Source organism: Trichosurus vulpecula, chromosome 1, assembly GCF_011100635.1.
Source record: "Trichosurus vulpecula isolate mTriVul1 chromosome 1, mTriVul1.pri, whole genome shotgun sequence".
Classification (NCBI taxonomy): domain Eukaryota; kingdom Metazoa; phylum Chordata; class Mammalia; order Diprotodontia; family Phalangeridae; genus Trichosurus; species Trichosurus vulpecula.
In genome coordinates this window covers 534,154,582-534,181,280 of record NC_050573.1, presented here as the reverse complement: position 1 = coordinate 534,181,280, position 26,699 = coordinate 534,154,582, and the positions used below count along the sequence as shown (strand labels likewise).

Below are 26,699 nucleotides of genomic sequence, written 5' to 3'. Positions count from 1 at the left end.
ATTGAATTGTAATAAAGAGACTAATCTTGGTGCTTTCTAGGCACGTTTTAAATAAGGCTGATTTTCTTTTTTGGTCATTTTATTTGCTTTTACATGTGCTGCAATAATATGCTATTAGAGCACTACTCTGTTACCCGAAGTGGCCAATTGAGATATATTTATGGGAAGTTCAGTTTCAATTTAACTCTAAAGGTTTCTTCAATGGGTGAAATTGTGGACCTGCTTTTATTCTTTCCCCAACTTAATAAGTGACTTGGTTTATCAGTGACTTATTTTAACTAGCCTTTTCATAATTATAAATGTTCTTTGACCTTCTGAATAGATTGTAACTTTTTACCTATTTTGATTTTGGAAATAATACCTGGTAAAGTTTTCCATCAATTTCTGGATACTGTTTGTTTACTGTGTTGAAAATTTGTTTTCTTTGTCATCTTTGAAATAAGTAGTTTATTGTCTTTTTCCAGTATATCTTCAAAACTGATTTCATGATCCTATAACCAAATTTTGTTGTGGTTCCATTTGATTGTCTTAGTTTATAATATTGGCTTGAAACGTGTGGCTGTATAACTTGTCATCTTGAGTATAGTTTGATGCATATCGTTTTCTAAACTGTTAAGTTCAACAGTTCTTAGACCAGTAAGGATGTATACTTGCTGAATAGAAAACATTCAGATTACATGTGATAGGTGTTAAAAAACCAAGCTTTCAGTCATATGCTTTACATACTACTTTGGTTTCATAACAAACTTTGAAATGTTTATATTTGCATCTTCAGCTATGAATTATCAAACTTTTTTATCATACCCTTTGAAGGAGAAAAACTCCTGATATGTTTGAGACACCTTAAAAGTCAAGAGGAAAGTTTTAAATCTATGCTATAAAATTCTTGAATAGTCTTTCAAAATACATGTTCTGTAAGTTTGAAACTGACATTTGTTTCCATAATGGAATAGCATACTGATTTATTGGTGTTGTGTTAATCTTTGGGCTGTTGACATTAACTGTACCAAGTATCTATAAAACAATTTAAATGAAATCAAATAGATTTTTTCCTTGTGACTTTTATGTTCATTATAATGGTAATGTTTTTTCCTGTATGAAAATGATACCACTGACGCACAATTAGTAAGACTATACACTTTCGAAATGGTTTTCCAGTTGTGGCAGAAGATGCAAATGTTACATTTTAATCTTGTTATGAAACCAAAATAATATAAAGTTCACTTCTTTCATTCACTTGCTCATCAGATGTGATTGTGTTGTGAAATATAGAACATGCTTTGGGGAGACTGGCTAGATTTAAGAATAGAACAGAGGGAGGCTGGCTTGTCCACATACAACTACAGATCCATCAAACTGTGTCATTATCACTGGTCTTTAATCAACTGAGCTAAGCAGCTACAGACAGCAATAGTAATCTGAAACTCTACTTAAAAATCAAGGACTACTAGCAAAAGACTTTAAATGCTGAGGCTAGAACTGCTTTGGGAATACTGCATGTGGAACTTGGATGTTCCTGCATCATGCTTAGGACAGATTTGTGCTATTAATTTTCATTGTAGGGCACATAATTCATTCTCAGGCTTAAAAACAGTATTGCTATACATTGGTACAAAACTCTTTTTCTAATAAGGAATGCAAAGTTCTTTGTAACAATGCAATTTATAACTTTTTTAAAACTATTACCAAAAATAAAAAAGTTGGATGAAATGGGCAATACGGTATGTCTCAAAGAAACAGAATCAAAACCAGAGAGTGGACTGCTCCTTGTATATCTTGATTTGGACGTAGCACCGTGCGACCGCTAGCTTGGGACAGCCCGCATGCTTTAAAACATTCAGAAGTTTTCCAGGATCTTTTTCTTTTAAGTCATCAATCATACTCAAGATGTGTGGTATTTTAACTTTGAAAACTAGATGTAAATATAATGCATATTCAGCGATCTTTATCATTTTAGGATATAGGTCATGGGTTATGGCTAGTATGGCTTCCTTCAGTGTGGGATGCAATTGGCAAAGATATAATATTACGTTATCTCCTTTAGTTAGCAGTGATATAAATGGAAACTGGGATCAGTATTTTTTTAAATGCTATTAACAATGGTTATATATTCCAAAAAGAACGGAATAATTATCAATAGATGATTCAAACTATATTTTTATTTTTAAATGTTCTAATGGATTGTAAAAAAAAAAGTTCAAATTTGCTACTTTAACATGTTGGCTAGCAATGCTTAAAAAAACAATCTGGGCCTATTACAGCTATGTTTTTTTGTTCATTTCAGTAATCCAGACAGGAAAAAAAAAATTAAGGGTCCCATTAAAGTAAGAAGAGGCTTAATTTTGGGAGGAGGGGATAGGGCAGATAAATAGTTAACTTCATTTCAAAATAATTATTAACACAGAATACAAAAGTTCAATAAAATGTCTTAGAACAGATCACTTCTATATTACGACCTCTTAAGGGAGAAGGGAAGGATGAAGTAATAAAGAAAGAACGAATTTGTGAGATACCAGAGGAAAAGGTGAAAGGCCAGAAAGAGACTTAGTAGCTTCTTTTGACAAGGTGACCTATTCTTGATCACTGAATGCCATTCCCTGAAATAGAGTTTTTGAGTAAGATCATGTCTTTATCTCTTGTCCTTTGAAAAGCTAATTGTGATTAATAGTTGGTCAACCTTGGGAAGCTCTGCTCCATTCTGGATGGAGTAGCCATGATGTCACTTCCTGGAGAGAAATTATTTTCTAGTCTTTAGTGGTGATAAGTAGGGGCAGCTAGGTGACACAGTGGATAGAGTGCCTGGCCTGGAGTAAGTGAGACTTGAGTTCAAATATGGCCTCAGATACTTCCTGAGTGACCTGTGCAGTCAATAAATTCTGCCTCAGTTTCCTCTGTAAAATGAGCTGGAGTGGGGCAGCTAGGTGGCACAGTGAGTAGAGCACTGACCCTGGAGTCAGGAGGACCTGAATTCAAATCCGGCCTCAGACACTTGACACACTTCCTAGCTGTGTGACCTTGGGCAAGTCACTTAACCCCAATTGCCCTGCCTTCTTCCCTCCAAAAAAAAAAAAGTGAGCTGGAGAAGCATATAGCAAACCACTCTAGTATCTTTGCCAAGAAAACTCCAAATGGGGTCACGAAGAGTTGGGCATGACTGAAACAGCTCAACAACAAAAGAGGAGATAACTAAAGCAGTATTATCTCCCTCCTGTACCCCCACCCCCTTCTCAGTTAAACTAGCTGTCTGATCAAGTGGTCTGAAGGTCCCAAAATTCAAATTTAGGGACCGTAGAAAATAGCTTTTTCTTATAGTCTTTGCTTAGATTCTGAATATTACGTGTAAAATAATCACAATTATTTAATTTTGTACTAATGAACTTTTGCATTGTAAGGAATGCACTGATTTTTAGCTTGTCGTCAAGTGAGCCATATAGAATTGGTAAAGTCTTTATCTCAGAGAAGGCAAAGGTTCCTAAATATACATCGAGCTTTACAATTAAACATAGGGAATGTTTATTTTTAAAATAGATTTTCTGCTGCTTTAAAACTAGCATTCTGTTACTTTCCTTGGGTTTTGATAGATCACATTTTATTTCTTAATTTTCTCTTTAATGAAACTATGCCCGCAGAACTTTACTTAGCAAACGAAGTGTCTTGTAACTCATGCAACAAGAAAGGGTTGTTGATAACAAAATAAACACAGATAATTATGAAAGCAAATTAAGAATAACAGGAAGAATATAGCAACTAATGTTTCATACAATTTAAAGAGTCGCTTGATCACCGATCACTCTAACTGCTGCAAACACACTTTAAGGATCTGGGAAATGTGTTGAATTTCATTGTGTTCTTCTCTCCTCCACCCCCAAATAAACAAACTCAGTTTGCTTTCACCATTTTTTCTCATCATTGCCTTTATGATTCCTGACCCTGGCACCTGTTAGAATTTAGTGCTTGCATATAGGAGACAAGAGCAACAACTTGTCTTTTATTTGTGCATTTTTTACTACATTCCGTATCCTTGGCTATTCTGCCAGCAAAGATTTGCTATCGGATCCAAGTTACACCAGCACATTAGATACACAACTGATACCCGTTTTTATCTTGTCTTAAAACTGGGCCGGATATAATTTACCTATAACTTGAAACTCAGTTTGCAGCTCAGTATTAGCTATGAGTCCTACCATTTGGAATTTATTTTAAACTTAGGCATTCTGGAATTTTTCAGAACCCACATAGCTGCCATCTTATTTCCTGCCCTACTTTTGCCTGTGCTATTGTAATAACCTCCTGACTGTTCTTGCCCCTCATTACTTCCTTCTCTAATCTATCCTCCCATCTTTTATAAAGCTGCCAAAATTATCCTCCTACGACACAGGTCAATTCATATCACTCCCCTGCCCCCAAACCTTCAGTGGTTTCCTATTTCCTCTAGTTTAAATACAGACTCTCAGCCTAACATTTCAAGACCCCTCGACGCTTGTTCCAGCCTACCTTTCGGGCTTTCTATTACATAACTGACTTTTCACACAGTGTACATTTTAGCCAAACTGTACAATTTGTTTTCCCATCTCAGTGGTAGTCTCCCGTCTATGTGTGTTTTCACAAGGTGTCTCATGTGCCTGTGATGGATTCCCTCTTTCAGAAATCTTATCTTCCTTTAAGCTCAGTTCATGTACTACCTTGTCTGTAAAATTCTTCCTGATTTCCTCTAATTCAGTTGTGTTCTCTCTGCCTTCATATTACCGTATATTAAACTTACCTGTTTATCCATTATATCTGTTTCTCCCTGTACTCCCACAATCCCAGCAAGGTCCTTCAGGGCAGGGAATCCCTATTTGTTCAGTTCCTTGCACATAGTAGGCCTTTGACAAATACTTACTTTGTATTGAGTTGTTACAATAGGAGCCCCCCCACCCCCACCCCATCCTCCTATTAAAGGTAATAGGCTGATATGGTAGCTTGTTAAGTACTCCTTTTCTTATACTGCCAGAAATTTCCAATGTTTTCCCTTTGAGGACCTTAGTATTAAAAATATATATATAAATAAAGCAATATATTAATATTACCTTTTAAGGAGAAAATTAGAAACAGGGCACAACTTTTTGTACCCTCAAGTTTTTTTCTCCATTATTTTAAATTCTTATTACTTGGGCCAGTCCTCTTAACTACCAAAGAAAAGTTGACTAATGGCATCTAGGAAATAGTCTTTGTATTGTGGCACCTATAGCAGATTTCAAAACTAACGATTAACCCAGTCTAGAAATACTCAATACTAAGTATTTATTGAGCAAAAGGTTAGTTCATTAAGTGCTTGAGTTAATCAGTGGGGATGTCTTTTAAGCACTTAGAGTCCTCTGTGACTATCCTTTTAATTTCCTATATTGCATAGTCCTGGCTATATATGAAACATTTCTAGAAATCTGTCACTAGTTTTGTAAGTAAGAATATAAAGTACCCTTACCAGAAGTTTTTATTAATGAAAAAAACTATGTCAGTAGGTACAGATAGTATGGTGGTGATGAGTGATGGATTTATTTCCTTTGAATGAATATACTTTAAATTAGGCAATAATTCGGGAATAGGAACGTTAGAAATGTTTTATTTTTCCATTATTTGAAAATATGAGGTGGTGAGCATTTATCACTTAGCAGTCGGTCTGCAAATGTTTATTAGATTGCTGCTCAATAAGAAGTCGAGAAGCAGTTTGGTGTGGTTCTAGCTCTCTAATAAGGAATAATGGCCTTTATAATTGGGCAAGTATGTGTTATTGAAGCTGCTTGTAGTTGGTATTGAAGCTAGAAAGTATGTAAAGTTTGGGGAAAGGTTTTTCTCCATTTTCTTTGGATTCTTTAGATTTGTTGCATCCAAATCTAAATCTTCATTGTTCTCATATAAAATCTTTTATTGTGTTCAGCTGTCAAAATCAATTTACGGTATGGACAGACAAAAAAGTAAACATGGGCAAATGAACAGACTAGTAAACGAGTATACTACATTACAAAGGTACTGTAGTACTCAATTACATAAGTAAAATAGTAATATTAAAGTACATGTTACTCAAGTTTACAGTTAGGAACAGGTACTTTTTTTTGAGAGTTTATATATCCCAGTTGGAGCCAGGGACTTCCTAGAAGGGAGCTGAAAAATTTGAAAGATATGAGTGGGAAAAGTATTTGCAATTACTTTGTTGACCAAGCTGATGTATTTTTAAAATTGACCAGCCCACTTAAATTTTTATAAGAAGATAAAAAAAAGGAGTAGTGGATTTATCCCTCAGCCCCTCCTAAAAGAGAAAGCAGTTTCAATTAAAGTAACTTAGAGTGGTCTTAAAAACTTACTGTTTTGTACACAGACATTGTGTACAAGGTGGTTCTTTGTTCCTTTTCTACCTTCATTAGATTTTTCAAATATGTGGTGACTCATCACTTTGCTGTTTATAGTTGTAGTAGTTTTTTTGGTGTGTAAAATATTTTTACCCAGAAGGGAATTTGGTTTAACAGTCTAACTGGTTACCCTGAAGGGAATTTGTTTTAACAGTCTAACTGGTTTAACAGTCTAAGAGACATAGCTGATGACTTGTTAAGTAAAATACTCTCTGCAAATGATTTTAAATTTTTTAAAAAATTTAGTTTTTACTGGAGAGAAGAAACAGCTTCGTTCCAATTTAAGCTTATTACAAGGTTTGTGCTTTGGTGAAAGCTCTTGCTGTCTAGTCAGTTACTGTGGATGCAAATTAAAAGTAGAAACTGATTTCAGCTTTCTTTGATTCTTATAAAAAAAAGTTGCGGTCAAATAATGTTTTGAAAGTTTCTTAAACTGTACAGTTTGAAAAGTGAGGGTGCAAAGTGTTTTGAGCATTCTTATGAGGTTACTTTCTGAAAAGTATTGTGTTAGCCTAGGAGCTCACATATAGGATTCAGCATCTTTTTGTGAATATAGTTTTTGAGAGAGAAATGGTGTAAAAACCTAAAGGAAACCACAAAAAGGAAGTATTCTAGGGTTTGCCACTATGAGGAATCTGCATTTTAATAGAGCCACTACTGTTAAATCTAGATGAATCATGTGGTTCAAGAGAACATTGATAGTGACATTTTAGCCCATCACTGTGATGTGCATATTGGGCAGGTTTCTTTATGATGCATTTTCATTTTCTAACACTTTTTAAAAGTCCATTTTTTTTCTTTACCTGTTATAGTATGATTTGAAATCTTGAACATGGATTTTTCACGTCTCCACACATACACTCCTCCTCAGAGTGTGCCAGAGAACACTGGATACACGTATGGACTCAGGTGAGAGAGTGTGTGTGTGTGTGTGTGTGTGTGTGTGTGTGTGTGTGTGTATGTGTGTGTGTGTAAGCGGTTTGGGTTTTTTGATTATGACGTACTTAGCTATCCATACTACTCCAAATGTATAATGTATATCAAGGTTCTTCTTTCTTTTTTTAAGTCTATATAAACACTGTACCATGGAAATTTAATTTACTAAGCTGACTTGGAAATTTTTTTTGCATTTATTTTGAAAACTCCATAAATTTTTGAGCCAACAAATTTCCAGTGACTCAATGATTACACATTACAAATGAAATCCTATCCCAAGACTCCACCCAAAATGACTTATGTTAACATAAAGAAAAATCTTTGTAGTGATAGGATCATCAGTTCCCTCATCTGTAAAATTTGAATATTTGATTAAATAGCCTCCTAGGGCCCTTCCAGTTCTATATCTGTAATCCTCTACTAATAAATTATTTGTATTAGTATATTAAGAATCTTAGAAAAATTGTTTTCCCTCCTTTGTTGTAGTTACATGAGATACAAAATAACCACATAAAGGACATATCAATTGAGGAAATTAGCCATTTTAGCAGAAGGGTAGGTTACAGGAACCTAGCTTTTTAAAATAAACTATCAATTTTCTGTTTTTTAGTGTATTATCATTTAAATCGTTCTATGCTAAAAAATCAAGAGGTGCTGCTCAGTGCATAGAGGTCTGGCCTCTGAGTCAGGAAGACCTCAGTACAGGTTCCGCCTTTGACACGTATTTGGCTGTATGGCCCTGCCTGTTTCCCCTAGCAACTTTCCACTACTCTGAGTTGCTTAGGAGTTGCCCATCTGCATCAGTTAGAGAAGGAAGTCTTAACCCTTTTTTGCATCATGAATTCCTTTAACAGCCTGGTGAAACCCATGGACCTCTTCCCAAAATAATGTTTTAAAGTGCATAAAATACTTAGGATTACAAAGGAAACCAATTGTATTCAAATATTTATCAAAATTCTTTAAAAAACAAGTTCATGAATCCCTGGGTTGGAGGAACACTGACACTGACTCTTTCTATACTCCAATGAAATCATAAGTCTGGTCCTCCCCAAGTGCTAAAATTGATAGGATTAAAAAAAGATTTTTTTTTTTAAATCTAAGATTGTGAATCAGAGAATTTTAGAAAAGCCAAGATTGACTTTGAAAATTAGGTTTTCTAACTTACTCATTTTATAGGTAAGAAAATTGAGGCTTATCCATCTAGGTTAAGTGATAATTGCCAAGATAATGGTGGATCTGGAATTAGAACTCATACCCCCTAACTCCCTACTAGTGTTTGTTCTACTATATCCCTTTCTGATAGAATGTTGAATTTTTTGTAAACTTAAGGAATGTGCTTAGTTTCAGGAGGAAATACAGGAAGATACTTTCCTGGACTGATTATATTTTCTAGAAAATGTTTTAGTTGAATTCAAGGGCCATATGTTTAAAGTATACATACATATGTACATAGATGTGTGTGTGTGTGTGTGTATATATAATATATATATATTATATATATATGTTCACAAAGAGGGCTTTCATTACAAGTTCTTATAAAACATGACTCTCTAAAGGATAAAGAGATTTAATCTTTACAGAAAACTTTGGAAGGCATTTTGGAAGAATTTTGTTTGAGAATTTAGAAAAACACTATCTTAAGTTCAGTTCTCTTCATTACTTTTTATCTGATTCATAATTCTGATTGATATCACATTTTCCATGGCAACATATTTTGTTTACATAAACAGAATTATAGTTTTCCATGGTGGAATGAACAGATTAACTGTACTAAACTCCAGTTTTTATTTTCTATACTAGAAACATAACTAAAGGTTGGTCTTCATAATGTATGTATATTTCTTAGTTCTGAAGAAATTCTTTTCAGAATTAAGTATTTTTCAAATTTTGTGATCAGGTCTATGTTAGGAGAGCAACATTGGTGTTTCATGGTTGCTTAAAAGATGAACATTGATGTTTCTGTAAACTTAACATCCCTCTTTCCTTCTGGCATAGTTGTAAGTAGATTTGGGACTTGTCTAGTTGCATATGCGGTAGGTAAAAGAGGATACCCTGAGAACTTGGGAGAGCCTAAGAATGTTGGGCTACTACTATTATCAAAGAATTACTATTGTATGTTTAAGTTTGTGTGCCTCACCAATCCATGTCTATGTGCTCACTTTAAAAAATAGATATATTCCTAAAAAGCCTTATAAATTTAATTTTTTTAAAAGCAAATCAAATCATATTTTACATGCTGTAAGGTAACTTACACTTCAAGAACTAATGAATCCTTTTGTAAAGCAGATGAAGCATTCCTCTGGTTTTTTTCGTGTGATAATATGAGCTACAGATCTGATTTGGTGTTAAAGTAAGATATATCCATAGGTCATGTTATGCCAAAATCTCTGTGTAAAAAAATAATTTTTTACAAGCTATACCTATTGCCTATTTATAGCAAGCAGTAGCCAATAAAACAAAATAATTTGGTTAGACCTTGAGAGTTCTGTCAGCATTTGACCTATGCTCTTATTTGAACTGCGCAGCTTACTTTACCTGCAGGCATTTTCTCATAAATATGAGGTTAGATCTAGCTAAAAATATGTGGAGAGTTTCATTTATATGTTGATTAGTGAGTTTGTCATTTGGCATGCAGTCGATCATAGTTATTGAATGATCCCTGCCGTTCCCTTCAGCTTATAAAATTGCATTTATTGGATAGAACAGTTATTTCAGTAGTTTTGTGTGCTTCTGGTTTTAGATGCTGGGAAAAATATTTTAGCATTTTTTATTTGATTTATATCTGAAAGCCAGGAAATAGAAATTTAATTAAAAATTAAATATTCTTCATGAAGATAATAGACCAAAATTAAAGTGTTTTACTCTATTTTTGGACCAGATTAGGCCTTTACTATTTGAGTCTTATTCTAGCTAACGTTCCTAATCTTTTATATTGTTTGCTAAACAAGTATGAATATACTCTCGCATCATTCTTCCCTCCTCATTCAGAGTTGGGACATCTCAATTGCTCTGTTCTGCATTTTCATCCCAGGTCATTTAATAGAGACTACAGGCAGTCTCCCTTTTAGAGTTTGCTGTGTTCTGAAAGCTTGTGCATTTCTTAGAACTCTGAATGTATTTTCCTGGGGAAATGATGTTATGTTATACTTGAATAATCACTGCTGCATTGCCCAAGTGTTATTTGGATTCTGTAACTTCTCAAGAGTCTTCTTATGATAAATCTATCAGAACCTGCGATGCTAGGTCTTGCACTGAAGCTAAGAAGACTGATACTGAAGATGGTGTGTATGTATACCTACAGGACATAGCTATGAATTAATTTTGTTTAAAACAGGTCACTCTCTACCAAACATTTGTGTGTTAAATTCCTCTTTTGGAAAAATGTCTATTAGGCTGTTTTGATGAATATTAATTAACATTAAGTTAATATTAGTATGGTTCGTCCTATTCTGCTCAAAGAAACCTGGCATTATTTTGGATTGTGTTTAGGATCATAGATTTAGAAGTAGAATGGTACTTCAGGTTGTTGAAATAGATTTTTTTCTTGTTTTATCAGTGAGGAAACTGAAGCCCAAAGAAGTTAAATGCTCTCACCCAGGGTTTTGATAAACATAGTAAGGAGGAGAGGCAGGATTTGAACCTGGTTCCTCTGACTCTAAATCCAGTGTTTTTTTTTTTTTTTTTTACCACATCATGCAAAGTATTCTGTTTTGTGGTATAAGCTCATTTAACCTAAACCTATGTATGAATGTATTAAATATATATTTCAGCATGAACATTTGAAAATATTTTGTTACCTTGTTGATTTGTGTCAATACTTTTTCCTAATACCTTAGATTTAGATTCCTAATGCCTCAGATTTAAATACCTAGATGTTCAAGAAACCTCTTGCTTTCACACTAGGAAATACGTTGTTTGTTTTTAAAATGTAAAGTAGTTAGAAGACATCTTTGGTCAAGAGCTGTGCTGTCCTTTTTTATGTTCCAAGTGATCTTGGTCTTAATTAAAAAACATTTTTATTAGGGTAATTATAGTTGCCTTTAATGATTAGAAGTTTAAAAGAATGTTTTGGCCAAATATGTTGGATAATCTATTTGTTCCAGTAAATCTTTTTTTCTTTTTTTTGGACGGGGGAAGGCAGGTCTATTGGAGTTAAGTGACTTGCCCAAGGTCACACAGCTAGTAAGTGTCAGATTTGAACTCAGCTCCTCTTGACTCCACTGTGCCACCTAGCTACCCCAGCAGTAGATCTTTTTAAGCTTTAAACCAAATGACATTAAGACTTGATAACTTTGTGATGAGTTTGTTTTCATTGTAGTTCAAGCTATTCTTCAGATGCCCTGGATTTTGAGACTGAACATAAATTGGATCCTGTGTTTGATTTTCCAAGACTGTCACGTCGAAGCTTGCATTCGGTCCCTACGACATACACCAGTGATGATGGTCAGATGGAAAACACTCACTCCTACACTAGAAATACTTCTCACAAAGACAAGATTTCAAAGTAAGCAACATTTTCCTTCTTTTCCTTTTTGGAAATTCTTTGTATTCTCAGAGAAAAACAAACAATAATTTTAAAAATTATGCACTATTCACAATCACATGTATTTATATCTTGTGTAAAACTTAACCATAACAAATTTCACATATTAAGCATTAATATTATGTTTCAAATTTTTGGTATGTTAGGAATATTTAGGTAACAACTTCTAGAATTTATAACGTTCTTGCCCTTCCACAGAGTTAAGCATTGACGTTTTGTTCAGTTGAAGTCCTATTCAGTGATATTCCAGAGTGCTAAAGAGACAGCTGCCGCCCAATAAAGTAGCTACAGTTCCAGATATAGTACTGATAGTCATGGTTTAGAGAGTTTTATTCATCCAGTGTAATGAGAATTGAACTTCAGCTGTCTGACCAAATGGCATGGAAGGCAAAACAAACATGCTACAGCTTGGCTCTGTAATATTAGCGATTAAGATAGATTTTATAAAGTGCATGTGTGCATTCATTGAAAGAGTGATGTGATAGATTAAGGTCTATGAATACATTGCTTAGGAATTCTCACATGTATTCAATTTATGGCCTTTCCAAGTTTCATTTCACTACTATATCAAAAAGTGAGTGATGATTTTCATGCTTTGGAGAAGAATTAAGATTTAACCTTATTCAAATCTGAATTATGGCCTATTAGCGCAGATATTCAGTAACAAAGGTGATGAAAGGGAAGAGAAAAAAGTGAGTGGCATTTGTAGGAGAACAGACTGAAAAGGGACAGCATTAAGGTTGCATATTGAATTGTTCTCCTGTGAATTAGGACGGGAGACCATACAAAATTTCTTCAAATTCCGATCAAGTTATAAATTGTCTTATTATTTATGCTTCCCATAGTTGATTTAGTAGAAAGAATATACACTTTCTAAATATTTAACCTTTAATTAAACATGTTTAATAAATGCTTTAAATAAAAATAGCCTAGTAGAAAAAGCAGTCTGACAATTTTCTGTGTTTTCTGGGAGGATCAGAGGACAGTGGGGAGGGGTATGTAGGGGAAATCTGGGCCTGTGATTTTGTTTGTATGGGAAACTCCTGGTATGGAAACTCTCAGTGCTACAGATCAGCAACTCTGGCATTTTTCTTATATGAGGTTGAATTTTCATAAAAACTTAGCTTTGAAGTCCTTTTTGTAGTAGATGGAGAACATAAATGCAAAAAGCTGTATTCCAGCTCTTCAACCTGTCCTTGGTTAACTAATCTAAACACAAATTTTGCTTGTTCTTGAGAAATAATTTGAAGTTTCTCTGTTGGTATTGATGAAGTATAAAAAATACATTGTATAAATTTATAAAAAGCACGTCACTTAAGTTATTTAAAATGTTAGAGTTACTTAATCTTGAATTTATGCTCACTTTGCATCATGATTAAGTTTGTCATTAAAGTCTAATCATTTTGTATTTATCAAAGAAAGTTTGCAGATTTGTTTTCTTTTTTGGATAGGACATCAAAACATCATAGAAATACAAACAAACAGTCTTTGGCTGTAAATCACACTGCAAGAAAAGCTGCTTCCAACTCCTCCTCCCTTCTCAGCCAGAATACCTTTGATAGCCATGCTAGCGAGACGTCTTTAAGATCTTCTGTCCTGGATGAGTCTTTAATTCGTAAACAGACCAAAGTTGTCCATTTCTGGGGTGAGTTAATGACAGATATTTTCTATTGTCTTTGGAATAAATTATGTAAGGTGTGTTTATGTATTTTAAATGTATCTCTTGTTTGTTCATAAGAAGCTCAGGTGATGTCATCTACATTTTAATAATTTTTTGGACTATCCCTAGGAAGTAAATAGGTCATATATCAATCACTCTTTCCGTTTTATAGGTAGGGAACTTTGTTGTTCTTTATTCTCGAGGACCAAAATGACATCACTGTGCTAGAGTGAAGTGTCAGTGTGTCTGACTGTGGCTGATCAGACCAATACGAGTTCGGGATGCTCTACTACAGGTCTCGCACAATTAGTCCATGTGAACATTTGGGGTGAATTCTCTAAATTTGCTCGTCCTGCATTTCTTGTGAGCTTTGCTCATAGAACACAGCACCTTCTCGGATGTGAGCACGCCATGCTGAGCGGTCCTGTGCCATTGTCTCCCTTGTCGCACAATCAGTTCTGAAGTTCTTAAGACAGACCTTGAGAGTGTCCTTGTATCACTTCCTCTGACCACTATGTGAGCGCTTACCCTATGTGAGTTCTCCATAAAATCGTTTTTTTGGCAAGTGTATGTTTTGCATTCGAACAGCGTGACCAGCCCAGCAGAGTTGCACTCTCTGAAGCAGAGTTTGAATGCTTGGTAGTTTAGTTCAAGGAAGGACCTCAGTGTCTGGTACCTTATCCTGCCAGGTGAACTTCAGGATCTTCCTAAGACAGTTCAGATGGAAGTGATTCAGCTTCCTGGCATCTGAAGTACCAAAAGTTTAAATGATTTGCTTATGGATATAAAGATACTTATTTGAATACTACTTGAGTCTTCCACTTTGCTCTGCTTAATTTCCCATGAGTTTTGGAATATTTGTTTTTGTTTTTATCTAGACAATTAAAGTAATATAATTAGATGTCATAACTAGGTCTGTTTTCTAAGTATGGTATCATGGAAATCATCTTTAAGCAAACTTGGCCCAAAAATATCAAACTAGCTAATATAGTGTGAGATACTAGAAAGCTTTGAAATTATTATATGAAACAGAAGAAAATTAAAGTGTAGGGATTTTTATTTTATATTCCTCAACCATTGGAAAGCACTGTGCTATATAGGTAACATAAGTATTCCTCGGGGATGATTTCTGATTTGACCCTCTGGGCTTAAGTGTGCAGTTTGGCAATTTGCCCCCTTTCTTTAGAAAAGTGGCATCATAGAGACTTAAATATAATAAAATGATAAATAACTTTTATATATACCATCCAGCAGATTGAGATTGTCTAGGAATTGTGATTTCAGGCTTGTTATACTACTTGTTTCTACTATTACTATAATGGCAGAATATTTAGTGTTATGACAGCAAAGCAATTTCCTTTATACCCAGGTTTTGTCTCACTTTAACCTCCAAAATTCTTTAGTGAGTGGAAGGAAGAATAGGTAAAATGAGACCATAACCACAAGTGCCTCAAGATTCTGTCCTGGACCCTTTTCTCTTTCCCTTCTATGCTACTTCATTTGCTGATCTTACCAACTCCCATGGTTTCAATTACCAGCTCTTTGCTGATGATTCTCAAATATGCTTCTCCTGCCTCAGTCCGTCTGTTGACCTTCAATCTTTTGTCTCCATTTCAGACATCTCAAACTAGATATCTAGTAGACATCTTAAACTAAACATGTCCAAAACAATTAATTTTCTTTCCCCCTAAACCCTCCTCCCCTTCTGTCTTGCATGTTACTGTATAGGGCAGCACCATCCCCCCAGTCCCTCAGGCTCACAACCTAGGAGTTAATTCTCAACTCTTCACCATCTTTTACTGCCCCACCCCATCCAAGCTATTGCCACAGCCTATCAATTTCACCTCTGCAACATCTTTTCTGTATGTCCCCTTCTCTCTTCTGATACTGCCTCTAGTCTAGCGCAAGCCCTCTAGTGGATCACCTCAAGCTTTGACTATTAGCAATAGCCTGCTGGTGGGTCTCCCCCTACTCCAGTCTGTTCTCTCCAGTCAGCCACCAAAATGATTTTCCTAAAGTGCAGGTCTGATCATGCCACCCTCCTAATCAATGAATTCTAATGGCTCTCTGTCACTTCCAGAATCAAATACAAAATACTCTGACTTGGCATTCAAAACCCTTTCCTACCTTTGCAGTCTTCTTATACCATATTCTCTACCTCATACTCTTAGATCCAATGACTCTGGCCTCCTGGCTGTTCCATAAACGTCACTCCATCTCTGGGCTCCAGACATTTTCTCTGGCTGTCCACTGTGCCTGTCTCCCTCCTTAACTCCACCTGCCGACTTTCCTGGCTTCCTTCAAATCTCAACTAAAACCTCATCTTTTATAATAAACCTTTTCCAACCCCTCTTAATTCTAGTGCCTTCCTTCAGTTAATTAGTTTCTCTTTATCCTATATATGGTTTACTTTGAATATATGTGTTTGCATGTTTTCTCCCCCATTAGAGTATAAGTTTCTTGAGAGCAGGAACTGTCTTTTGTCTCTTTTTTAATTTTCAACTCTTAGCAAGTATCTAGCCCATTGTAAATGCCTAAAAATTTTTATTGATTGAGATAATTTCTCATAGAACTAAGCATGGGAATCTGAATATCTTTAGTGTTCATTGCCAGAACATTTCTTGGACCACTTAAAGATTTTAGATTTTAAAATGATAACTATCTTATTTAGCAAGAGTTGATGCCCTTTTGACTTCGATAATTTTTTTTGCTGTCTTGGTTAGAGTTCAGAGAAATTGACTAGGTCCTTTCAGTTTTCCTTGTAAGCCAAATTTATCATTTCAGTTAAATAGTATAATTGTAAATATAAATAGTGTAATTGTAAGTTTTAATCTAGTGTGTGCTAGGTATCACAGTGGATTGGGCCTGGAGTCAGAAAGATCTGAGTTCAGATTTAGCCTCAGACATTTCCTAGCTGTGTGATCCTGTGCAGGGTCTGTTTGCTTCAGTTTCCTCATCTGTAAATTGAGCTGCAGAAGGAAATGGCGGACCACTCCAGTATCTTTGCCAAGAAAACCCCAAATGGGGTCACAAAGAGTTGGACATGAATGAAATGACTGAATAAGAAGTTCACATCTGATTTGTAAATATAAGAAATTGGACTTTTTAAATTAAGAATTTTAAAAGGTTTTTTAAAGGTTTTTGCTATATGTAGTAATACAAGTGGATAGGACATCTTATATTTTATAAAGGAATTGGTTACAGTAAATGTTTTTATCTTATGAGATAATATATGTTAAAGTGCTTTTCAAACCTTAAAGAGCTATATAGGTGTTGGCTATTATTGTTATTTTAGCTTTCTTTAAAAGTTGCTTGTCTCTCTATGACTTTCATACTGGTTCTTTTCTCGTATGCTGTGATGTGAAGGATTTGAATAAGTTTCCAAAATATTATGTGCTAATTTTGGCAAGAGTTGGTATTCTTGTTCACTGTGCTGTTTGTTCTGGCAGCAAAAGTGGTTACCAGGCAACAGAAGCAGCATATGCTACTAATTAATGTAGCTTTCCTCGGTAGTCACATGGAGGAAGCAGGAAGAGATACGATTTTGTTTCTTATTTCCTTATACTTCTTCCCATATCTTTGACAGATGACCATGCGTATTGTAAATGTTTTCTCATCAGTGTGAATTGTTTTCACATACATATATATATCTCACCAAAGTCGACTGTAATAAAAGATAGTGATTGCAAGTATGTAGCTGGAAGTATTTCTATTTTGAGAACTTCAGAAAATTGGAGAGAGGAAGCTTTAAATGCTGCTTAATATGATGCAATATAATTCTAATTTTTAACTATTGTAGGTTCTAAGCTCCTTTACATAGTTTAGTCTGTGTTGTTTTCAACAGTAAGAATGTGTTTTGTTTTATTTTTAGGTCTTGATGATGATGGTGATCTTAAAGGTAATTAGTCCATGCTCTTTTCTTTCTCCAAAATACATTTATTTGTTAGGTTAGTTCATATCAAAATAAACAATTTGGATCTTATTTTTTTAAAAATTTAGGTGGGACTAAAACTGTCCTCCAGGGAAATGGTGACCTAGCTACTGATGAAACAGACACAACCTTGAACAATGGTTACATATGCAGTGATTGCAGTATGCTTTCTGAGCGAAAGGATGTGCTCACAGCCTACTCTCCTTCCCACATGCCATCTTCAAGAATTTATTTTAGGGATGGGAGTCAAAAAAGTAAGTCTAGTTTTTTGAAGCAAAGTATTAGGATGATGGCCTTATAAAAATATTTCCTTCTGCAGAATGATGTGTGTTTATTCAAACCATTTCTGCTATAGATTTTTGAGCTATATGTGTTTTAAAAAACTAAGCATTGAAATAACTGGTGTGCTTGCAATTGGGTAGTATTTTTCTTAGAGAATATTTATTACCCATTAACATTACAGCATAACATTTTGGATATTTCAGTGAGCAAACAATGCTTTCCAGTTTTTTTAAGTATAATAGAGTTAAAAAAAATTTTAATACTACTTTCAAACTGCTCTTATTTAAAATAAATTAGACATTATGCCATTATTTCTTGCTTAGTGCCCCATATGTGCATCATCTGAATTCCTGAGACAAGGGAAATTTCCTTAATGACAAAAATAATGTTTGACAGTTAAGAAATGTTTTCTTTAATAAATAACTTTATGAAAATTGTGATAGGAATGGGAGGCAGAAATGTTACTGCTGAATCAAACCATGTAATCTGATAGGTCTACGGTTGTATTTCCGAGGAGGAGCAAGAGGAAAGTTTTGGTGTGGCAGGTGGAAAGATGGAGATATTTACAGAATTCCGGTGCTGGAGAGGCCCGTGTACTGATTTTGTATTTGTGATGACTGCTTTTGTTATAGGAAAAGCAACCCCATTAATTGCCCAAGTTAATATTAGTGTTCTAACATTATTTTCCTGGAACTGAATTCAAATTGAGAAGTCCAGTAATATCCCCACAGAATGGAGTATGAATCTAGGGACTTTTGCTACTGGCAGATCCATGAGGAAGTTTCCAAAGAAACCCTGCTGTGCATACTTTGAGAACCCCTTTCTGCCAACTAAACACAGTGTATTTGAAAGTCAGTGTTTTTTGTTTTCCTGGGCAGTGACTGTAGCCATCTCTCTTACAAGGTACTGAGAGTACTGTAGAGCCACATAACACAGGGTGGGTTCTGTTTGATTGCCACTTTGGTTAGGACTGAGAGGTTGCCCTTGGCCCTTCAGGTGGAGTAAGGAATATTTGGTAAAACCTGTTACCATTGAGAGTCACTACTACGACAATCACTTTTGCTGTGTCCCTTTAGCCTCTGTGTTCTTAAGAGCCTTTTGGGAGCTACTTGAACAGTAGCTTTAGCTCTTGTCAGGTCTTGTCAGCTCTTAAATGGTATTTAGCCATTTAAATTCAAAACATACATACTTCATATTTCTTGTAAATTTAGCATTATTTACAGAGGCGTTTTTGGAGAGGCTGAAAATGCTTGCTTGAAAAGGGTTGGAAAAGGTGGGGTGTACCTTTGAAAGACTTGTCCATTGCAGCATTCGTGTATCACAGTGAGCACAATTAGAGTATGTGCCCACTTTTGTTTTTTCTTGTAGTAAGGTTGCTCACTTTGTTAATATAACAAGAAAGAATGAGGAAAAAGTAGATGTGGAAGTAAAGTGTTATGTGAAACATCTGTTTTTTAATTTTTATTTTGTAAACAGACATAAACAATGTTTTGAGTTGAATCTGAATTTAAGATGTAAATACAACTGTATTCCTTGTTATCAGTCACCCTTTGAGTTTTCTTTTTGCTCAAAATGCAGTTTTTTTACACTCATCATATTATCAAGTATTTTCATCCCATACTAGATAAATTACCAGAATCTGTTTGCCATCATAGATGGGGATAGAAACAAAGTAGCATTCACTGTATAGAAAATTTAGTGAACCTACAGATTTACAGATAATTCAGCCCATTGGTCAGAAACCAAAGAGAATCAGAACTTTTGGGGGGTAAGGGAACAGGGGTAGGAAATACTGTTTTATAAGTGGAGAAGGATGTAGAAATATTTGAAAATATTATTATGTACTAAGCCTCAAGGTTAAGACTAACTCTCTGTTGGAGACATTAGAATGATTGTCCAGGGACTCTGAATTTAGTAAACATTTATTTAGCTTGCTGATGTGTAAGCTCTGCACGAGGCACTCAGAACATGTTGCTAAAACACAATTTTTGCATTCATGGAACTTACGTTTTGATAAGGGAATCTGACACAATATATAAATACATAACTAGGTAAGTACATTGAAGATGTACAACAAAGCCTACTTTGAGGTCTATTGGGAAAAAAAAAGATTTGTGAGTGGGTTGATGATGGACAGGTTGAACGTTTGAAAATGGTTAGGAATTCAGTAGGCAGGATGGGGAGAACAGGGTATAATAGGTAATGGAATATTAAAAACAAAAGTTGGCATTTTAGATAAGTTGGCATTACCACAGTTGCATTCCAGAAGACAGTTTTTCATTTTGGCTTAAGCATAGAGTACTTGCCAGAAGTTGTATGAGGGTCAGAAAGGTAGGATGATGCCAGAATTTGGTCAGCCTTAAGTGATAAATGAAGGAGCCAATGAAGATTTTTTTTTTGAGCAGATAAAAGGCGTTGAACAAAGCTATAAAATAAGATAGTTTGGCAGTGTCATAAAGGATGGATTGGAGCCAGGGATGGATGGGGATAATGGCACCAAAAAAACCTGTTATGAAGTTATTGGAATAATCCAGATAAGTGACAGTGGGAAGAGTAGAATATAAACTCCTTGAAGGCAGGAACCCTGAGGTTTGTCTCTGTCTTCAATGCCTAGAATAATCCTTGTTGAAAGGAAGTTATCTATGAGTACTGTTCTAATCTCGAGATTCTGTAATTCTTGTAAAGCAACACAGCCTACAAAATAATGATTTGACAGAATAAAACAAAATTTTTTTGTCGTGAAAATCACATAGCTCATGTGATTAGGTCCAGAGAGAAGAGGTGGTAAAATAGTAACTTGAAAGGTTCAAGGAAATGAAGGTTATTTCTAACTAGTGAAATGTGGATGAGATAGTACCTGAGCTGAGGATTGAAGACAGGAAAAAACGTTAATAGGCAAAGAGATCAAATCTTGGATTCATACATTTAGAGCTAGGTGGGAGTTATCAAGTCATGTGTGTAGTCCAGTCTCTACACTTTACAAATGAGAACTGATGAGAAAGTTCCTTCTGTCTGTGAAGTACATCATGGACAAAGACATGGAATCGGGAGAAGACTTGAAGAGGGCTGTACTTTTAGCAACCAAAAAACTGTAAAAAAAAAAGGGGGGGGGGGCGGATTTCTGACATTTGTTTTCTACAAATTCTGCTGAAGCTAATAAAAACAGAAACCAACATAGTGCTTTGCATATGGTTTATAGTAAGATTTCCTAGAAGGTTATTCTAATATTCTTTTTTTTGTTTTAACTTCACATTGAATTAATTTATACACTAGTCGAGTTGTGGAGAAGAATTATGACCAATGGAATGAATCATGAGAAAGTAGAAACAGAACCAAAAAAAAAAAAAAACAGCAACAACCCAAAAACAAAAACAAAAGAGTTTTGTTTTTTGTTATTCTAATATTCTTGAGGGAGGGTGGGGCAGGGAACTTATATCTTTAGAGCTTAGATTTTTACAAACTATGGTTTGTAAAGCCTTTGTTTTCTTTACCAGAGAGAGATCTAAGGGAAGAGGTAACTAGTCCTCAAGTGGCCTTCTGACTGAATCCAAACTTCACAAAACAAATCCCCTTAATAAAAAGATTTGTTCTGTAAACTTGGACTCAGTCAAAAGGCCGAACCTGAGGACCTTTAGAAGGCCACAAGCTCCCCACCCCTGTACCTGGATGATATTTTACAGTTGTTTGCTAGTATGAGATCCTTGGTGTTGACAAATCTGGCACATTATTTTTATTCATGCCAGGATATTGTAAGGATCCATATTCTTTTGCTGGAATGTAGCTTTAAGGAAAATTTCATTTTGATTTTTAGGGCCTTTTGTTTACATTTATATGAGTTTTTAAAAATTCTCTAACTAAAATAACCTTTCTCGTTTTATCTCATAAAGTAATTTGCAAGGTGATTTTTTTGATCAATGGGAGAGTAGTAAGTGTTAGTCTTTTGGTAGGAAATAACTTGTATTCACACTTTTTTAATAGGAGGTGCATCTCTCTACATGAATAGAATTTCACGTCTGGCCAAACACACGGCAGCATCGTTTTCATCACTCTTAGTTCAACTTTTTCAAGTTGTTTTAATGAAGTTGGGTTACGAATCAGAGAATTACAAATTGAAAAATTATGAATCTAAAGATTGCGAATCAAAAAGTTATAAGACGAAAAGCCATGAATCAAAAGGTATTTAACAAATTTTCTTCTTTTTTCCACCAAAAAGTGCTTTAGAGGTGGAGAAAACACTGTACTTTTTCTTATGGCTTTTCATCTATATTTTCTTCTCTTGCAGTCAGTGCTGTCTTCTTGTGCCTGTTTTTTCTGAGCTTACTGATACTAGTTTATCTTATTTTTAAAGTTGTTTAATTGGCTGTTGCTCAAACAGTTGTGTCAAAGTATACTGCTATAATCTCTCTTTTTCAATATTATTATTCCTTGATTCATTTTACCTTTTTAAAACAAAGGTAATTGATTAAATGGATTGATTTTTAGTTCAGGACCTCTGTGCTGTATTTCTAAACTTTTTAAACAAGGTTTTCTTTTATTTTCTGCTGGTTTCGGGAATTCAGTTTACCAGGCAGTGCTTTTTTTTTTTTCTTCACCTTTCAATTAAAACCTCACCAGCATTCACCTGTATTAGGTAGTGCTTCAGATATCCATTTTAAATTATTACACTGGCTTCATGTAAAGCTAGAAGAATTTGAACTTGAGAGAGATGAATTTTTCTAAGCCTGTTTTGCATATATTGCAGCTCATTCGAATTACTGTGGGTGTGTGAATGTAAAAGAGTTTCTCAGAGAGGATGGTCACCTCAGTGTAAATGGTGAATCACTGTGTAAGTATGGCTTTATCATATGTGTGAAAACTTAGTCTTTGGCTCAGTTCTGCACAGGATATAATTTTTTAGTGGCCTGATTAAATTACATGAGTGACACATGCCATATGTCAATATCCAGAATATCCATTATTAGGTTAAGTAAGGGACCTACTGTTTAAATAATTATAGAAACAACTGCCAGATTTCACTTAACTGATTGTTTTTGTTTTTATAAATTGTTATTTTGACATGACTGGACACAGGTCTATTGATTGACTTACTTGCCTATTAATTTGTTAAATTAATGCCTAATTGTTACCACAACCAACAGGTGATGACTGTAAGGGGAAGAAACATCTTGAAACATATACAACAACCCACTTGCAATCTTCAAGGTCAAAAAGGGTAGCAAGGACCATTTGGCACACCTTTTCTTACGCAGGTTGACTCTTACAACTTTTTTGTTTGTTTTTCTTTTTCATCACTATTTCACAAATGTTACTCATTTGTTGCTTTGTTTTTATAAAAACTTTTAAGGACTTTAAGTCACAGTAACTCACTTTTCAGTAGCTCTTTGAGGTTTGTAGGACAGTTTCAGTAATAAGTAGCTTCAGATCTACTCATAAAGCACAGTTAAAATAGAAATTTGAGCTAAAAATATAGACAAATTTGTAGGTTAACTATTTATGTAGTGCAGGCTTGATGGATAGAACTCAGCTTTGTAGGGAAGTTTAAGTAAAACCAAGTTAATTAATTATTCTTCTGAGATACAGTATTATTTTACAAATAGCCGCATATCTAAATTGCATAGTATAAAATATTTACATTAAACACATTTTGCCTTATATTTGCAAAAATTCAGTACCACTTTCAAGCTTAATTGACAATATTATAAAAGTCAACAAGGTGTTATTTAGTGAAAGTATGTGCTTTTCTCTTTATTTTTGATTAGTGTATTTCACGGAGAAAGTGATAGTAACTTTTTCTCTGTAAGGCTGCAAAAGTTAGTTAAAATGAAATTATTTTGTGAGTTACGAAATAAATGAACAATAGTTGAACAGATGACTTCTTTATGATTCAGTAAAAGCCAATTATTACTGGGATTTATACTTTGAGTGCACAGATTTCGGGCAGTTAAAATTAATGTGTATATAACATCAATGTCACTGCAAAAGAGAAGCAGTAATTAAGGCATCTCATAAGCAGCCACAGACTTTATATACATGTCATTTTAATGTAAAGTTATTTATGTTGTATTTTGCTGATTTTTTTTCCTTCCTAGGGGAGAGGCTATGGAAATTTAAAAAATATATATCAAGTTTAAAATTCTGTCTGTAAACATCATTTCCCCAGGAGTGTTATGCTGGGTTTTTTTATGGCTTAATTTACCTTAGAGTGTCGCATTCTCCCTATCATAATATTTGGTAGTACTATTCTCAAATATATAAAAGAATTCTCCAACAGAATTATGAAACTTGGATTTTAGGAAATACGTGTTAAGGTGACTGGTACATTGTAGGCATTTTAGTTGGATAAGATGTGAAAAAGTGTGGAATTGAAGAAAAATTATTCTGATTCATAACAAGTGCTTTTTCATATTGCTAGTTAATTTCAATGAATTTCTATCTTTCTTGATTTATAGATAATTTTATTTTATTGAAAGCAAGGGGAAATCCTTTGACTTGATAAAAATAGGGAATGGTAAAATTTAAAAATAGTATCCAAATTTATTAGTTTCATAGATTTGCCAAGTGGAAGCTGTTTTATTATGTATTTAGAGGACGGTGTTCTGGTTATATTCTCTGTGTGTGCACTCTGCATACACCTTTTATCTGTTGTAGGTTACTTTTTGATGCAAACACTACAAAGGATTGGAGCTACAGGATGGTTTGTGTCCAGGAAGGTGTTGTCGTTTCTTTGGTTGGCTATTGTTTCTCCAGGTGGTTATTTTTGGCTTTTTATGGTAGCATGATCTGAAAGGCTTTTGGCAAATTAAATATTTTTTCTATGTGATCTGATGACTTTCATTTTGGCTTCTTGAAATAACATTTTTCAGTCATTACTACGTAGAAATGCTAACATCCTAAATTTCTAGTTGCATAAGCATTTGGTGTATATGTGTGGGAAAGATTTGAGATGTCAAATTCATCGCTAGCAGCTTGATTTCAGTATAATTGAAATGCATGGATTTACCACTTTAAATAATTGTTTCTTCTTTTGCGCCTTGTCTTGTGCATCTATGACTTAACGTTGCTCTGTGGTTTTACTCTTAACCACTGCTATATGACTTAGTCCTATTGTGGTGCATGTAAAAATCCTGTTTACAGATTTTCTTTGATCATCTACTTTCAAAATAATCAAAGTGATTTTTTTGTTGTTGTTGCTTGTTGCTTGGTTGTCACCAAAGTATTCCATGTAGATGCTTTGATTTCCTCAGAACAGTTCTACTTTTTGTGTTTTATTTTTAGGGAAGGCAGCCTCTGGAGTATTTTGGTGGCTAGGAACTGGATGGTACCAATTTGTTACTTTGATTTCTTGGTTAAATGTGTTCCTACTTACAAGGTAAGGAAAACGTTCCTCTGACATCAGTTTTAAGTTTCAAAAGGGGGACATCATTTTGCTATTAGAATTCACTCACTTTGATTGTGGGTTAGGAATCGTGGTTTGGTAAAAAGTATTGGAGCCGTCAAAATCAGGTTACTTATATTGGAATCTCACAGAATAGGGGAAAAAGTCAGGTCATTTTGGACTTTATGCAAGAAAGTGTTAATCACTCGGGCACTTCTTTTCCAATACTCTTACAGCTGGGTGTGTAGTACATATAGTAAGGATCCTGTTGATTGATTGGTGTCTTGGACAGTCCAAGGCAACATTAGATGGTAATGTCAGAAATGCAGCAATTTGTTAACTACATGGAGGAGAAGGATTTAGAACAAATCACCAGCATACGCAGAATTTCAGTCATCAAAAATGGATGAAACTGAAGATTTGTGCAAGTTTGGTTCATTCACTCCTCTATGTCTTTTCTCATCTGTACAAAAATAGTTGATGTTAGCAATAGTTGATGAACTTATATAGATACTAGTCTATGATAATAATTACTACCACATTAGAAATTTTTATTTATCACTACTGCATTCCTAGATTATGTTTCTCAGTTTATGAAATTGAGCAAATGGATGAAATCATGTGTGTGTGGGAAACAGCAGTGTGTTTTAAGGGCAAAAGTGTTCTATATAAAATGCTTAGAAGGAAATTCAGTGTGGTGAATATTATTATTTTATTTCCCCCCAAATCCTATCTTCCTAACTTTTCCTCCCAATCATTGAGACTTGCAACTTCAGTGTTATCTTCCACTCTTCTCTCAAATCCCCCCATATTCATTCTGTTGCCAAATCCTTTCCATTTCACCTTTTTAATGTCTGTTGCGTGTTCCCCCTTCTCTCCTCTACCACCACCGACCTGGTGCAAGGGAGGGTATAGTCACCTCAGGCTTGGACTATAGCAATAGCCTTCTGGTTGATCTCCCTCCCTCAAAGTCTTCCCCCTACTCCAGTCTATCCTCCGCTCATCTATTGAAATGATCTTTGCAGGTCTAACCATGTCATTCCCTCATTCAGTAAGTTCTAGTGGTACCTACCTGTTGCATTCAGGGTTTAAATATAGAATCCTCTGGGTTTTATAACCTAGCACTTTCCTGTCTTTCTAGCCTTCTTGCTTCTCTGATCTACGTATTCTTCAGTTAGTGACATTGGCTTCCTTGCCGTGTGATGCTTCATATCTCAGCTCTGTGTGTTTTCCCTGTCTGTCCCTTGTGCCTGGAATCCCTTCCTTCCTCATTTCCTCCTACTGGCTTCCTTGGCTTCCTTCTAGTCTCAATTAAAATGCCACCTCCTCAAGAAGTCTTTCTTCACCTTATTTTTAGTGCTTTCCTTCTGAGATCATTTTCAGTTTATCTCTTACAGAAAGATACAGATGTAGATACACACACACACACACACAATGTCTTATTTGTTCATAATAGTTTACATGTTGTCTTTTCTCATTCACATGTGAACTCTTTGAGGGTAGGGGATGCTTTTACTTTTCTTCGTATCCTAAATACTTACACAGTGCCTGGCACATAGTAAGTACTTAATAAATGCTTGTTGATT

The 26,699-nt window shown here is 34.8% G+C and overlaps 1 protein-coding gene across 12 annotated transcripts in view; it reads left to right on the top strand.

Moving 5' to 3' along the window:
• Nucleotides 1-26,699, top strand: part of SUN1 (Sad1 and UNC84 domain containing 1) — a 65,575-nt gene that overhangs the window by 13,228 nt on the left and 25,648 nt on the right. For 6 of the 12 annotated variants that reach the window (XM_036741346.1, XM_036741342.1, XM_036741343.1 and 3 more), the window contains exons 2-11: nt 7,199-7,295; nt 11,641-11,826; nt 13,317-13,510; nt 17,397-17,423; nt 17,525-17,710; nt 21,717-21,914; nt 22,480-22,563; nt 22,877-22,987; nt 24,387-24,485; nt 25,014-25,107. In XM_036741346.1, coding sequence (XP_036597241.1) covers nt 7,219-7,295; nt 11,641-11,826; nt 13,317-13,510; nt 17,397-17,423; nt 17,525-17,710; nt 21,717-21,914; nt 22,480-22,563; nt 22,877-22,987; nt 24,387-24,485; nt 25,014-25,107 — 1,256 coding nt within the window. In that variant the 5' untranslated portion in view covers nt 7,199-7,218. The remainder of the gene's footprint in view (nt 1-7,198; nt 7,296-11,640; nt 11,827-13,316; nt 13,511-17,396; nt 17,424-17,524; nt 17,711-21,716; nt 21,915-22,479; nt 22,564-22,876; nt 22,988-24,386; nt 24,486-25,013; nt 25,108-26,699) is intronic. The other 6 variants (XM_036741351.1, XM_036741350.1, XM_036741349.1 and 3 more) reach the window with 3 other exon arrangements.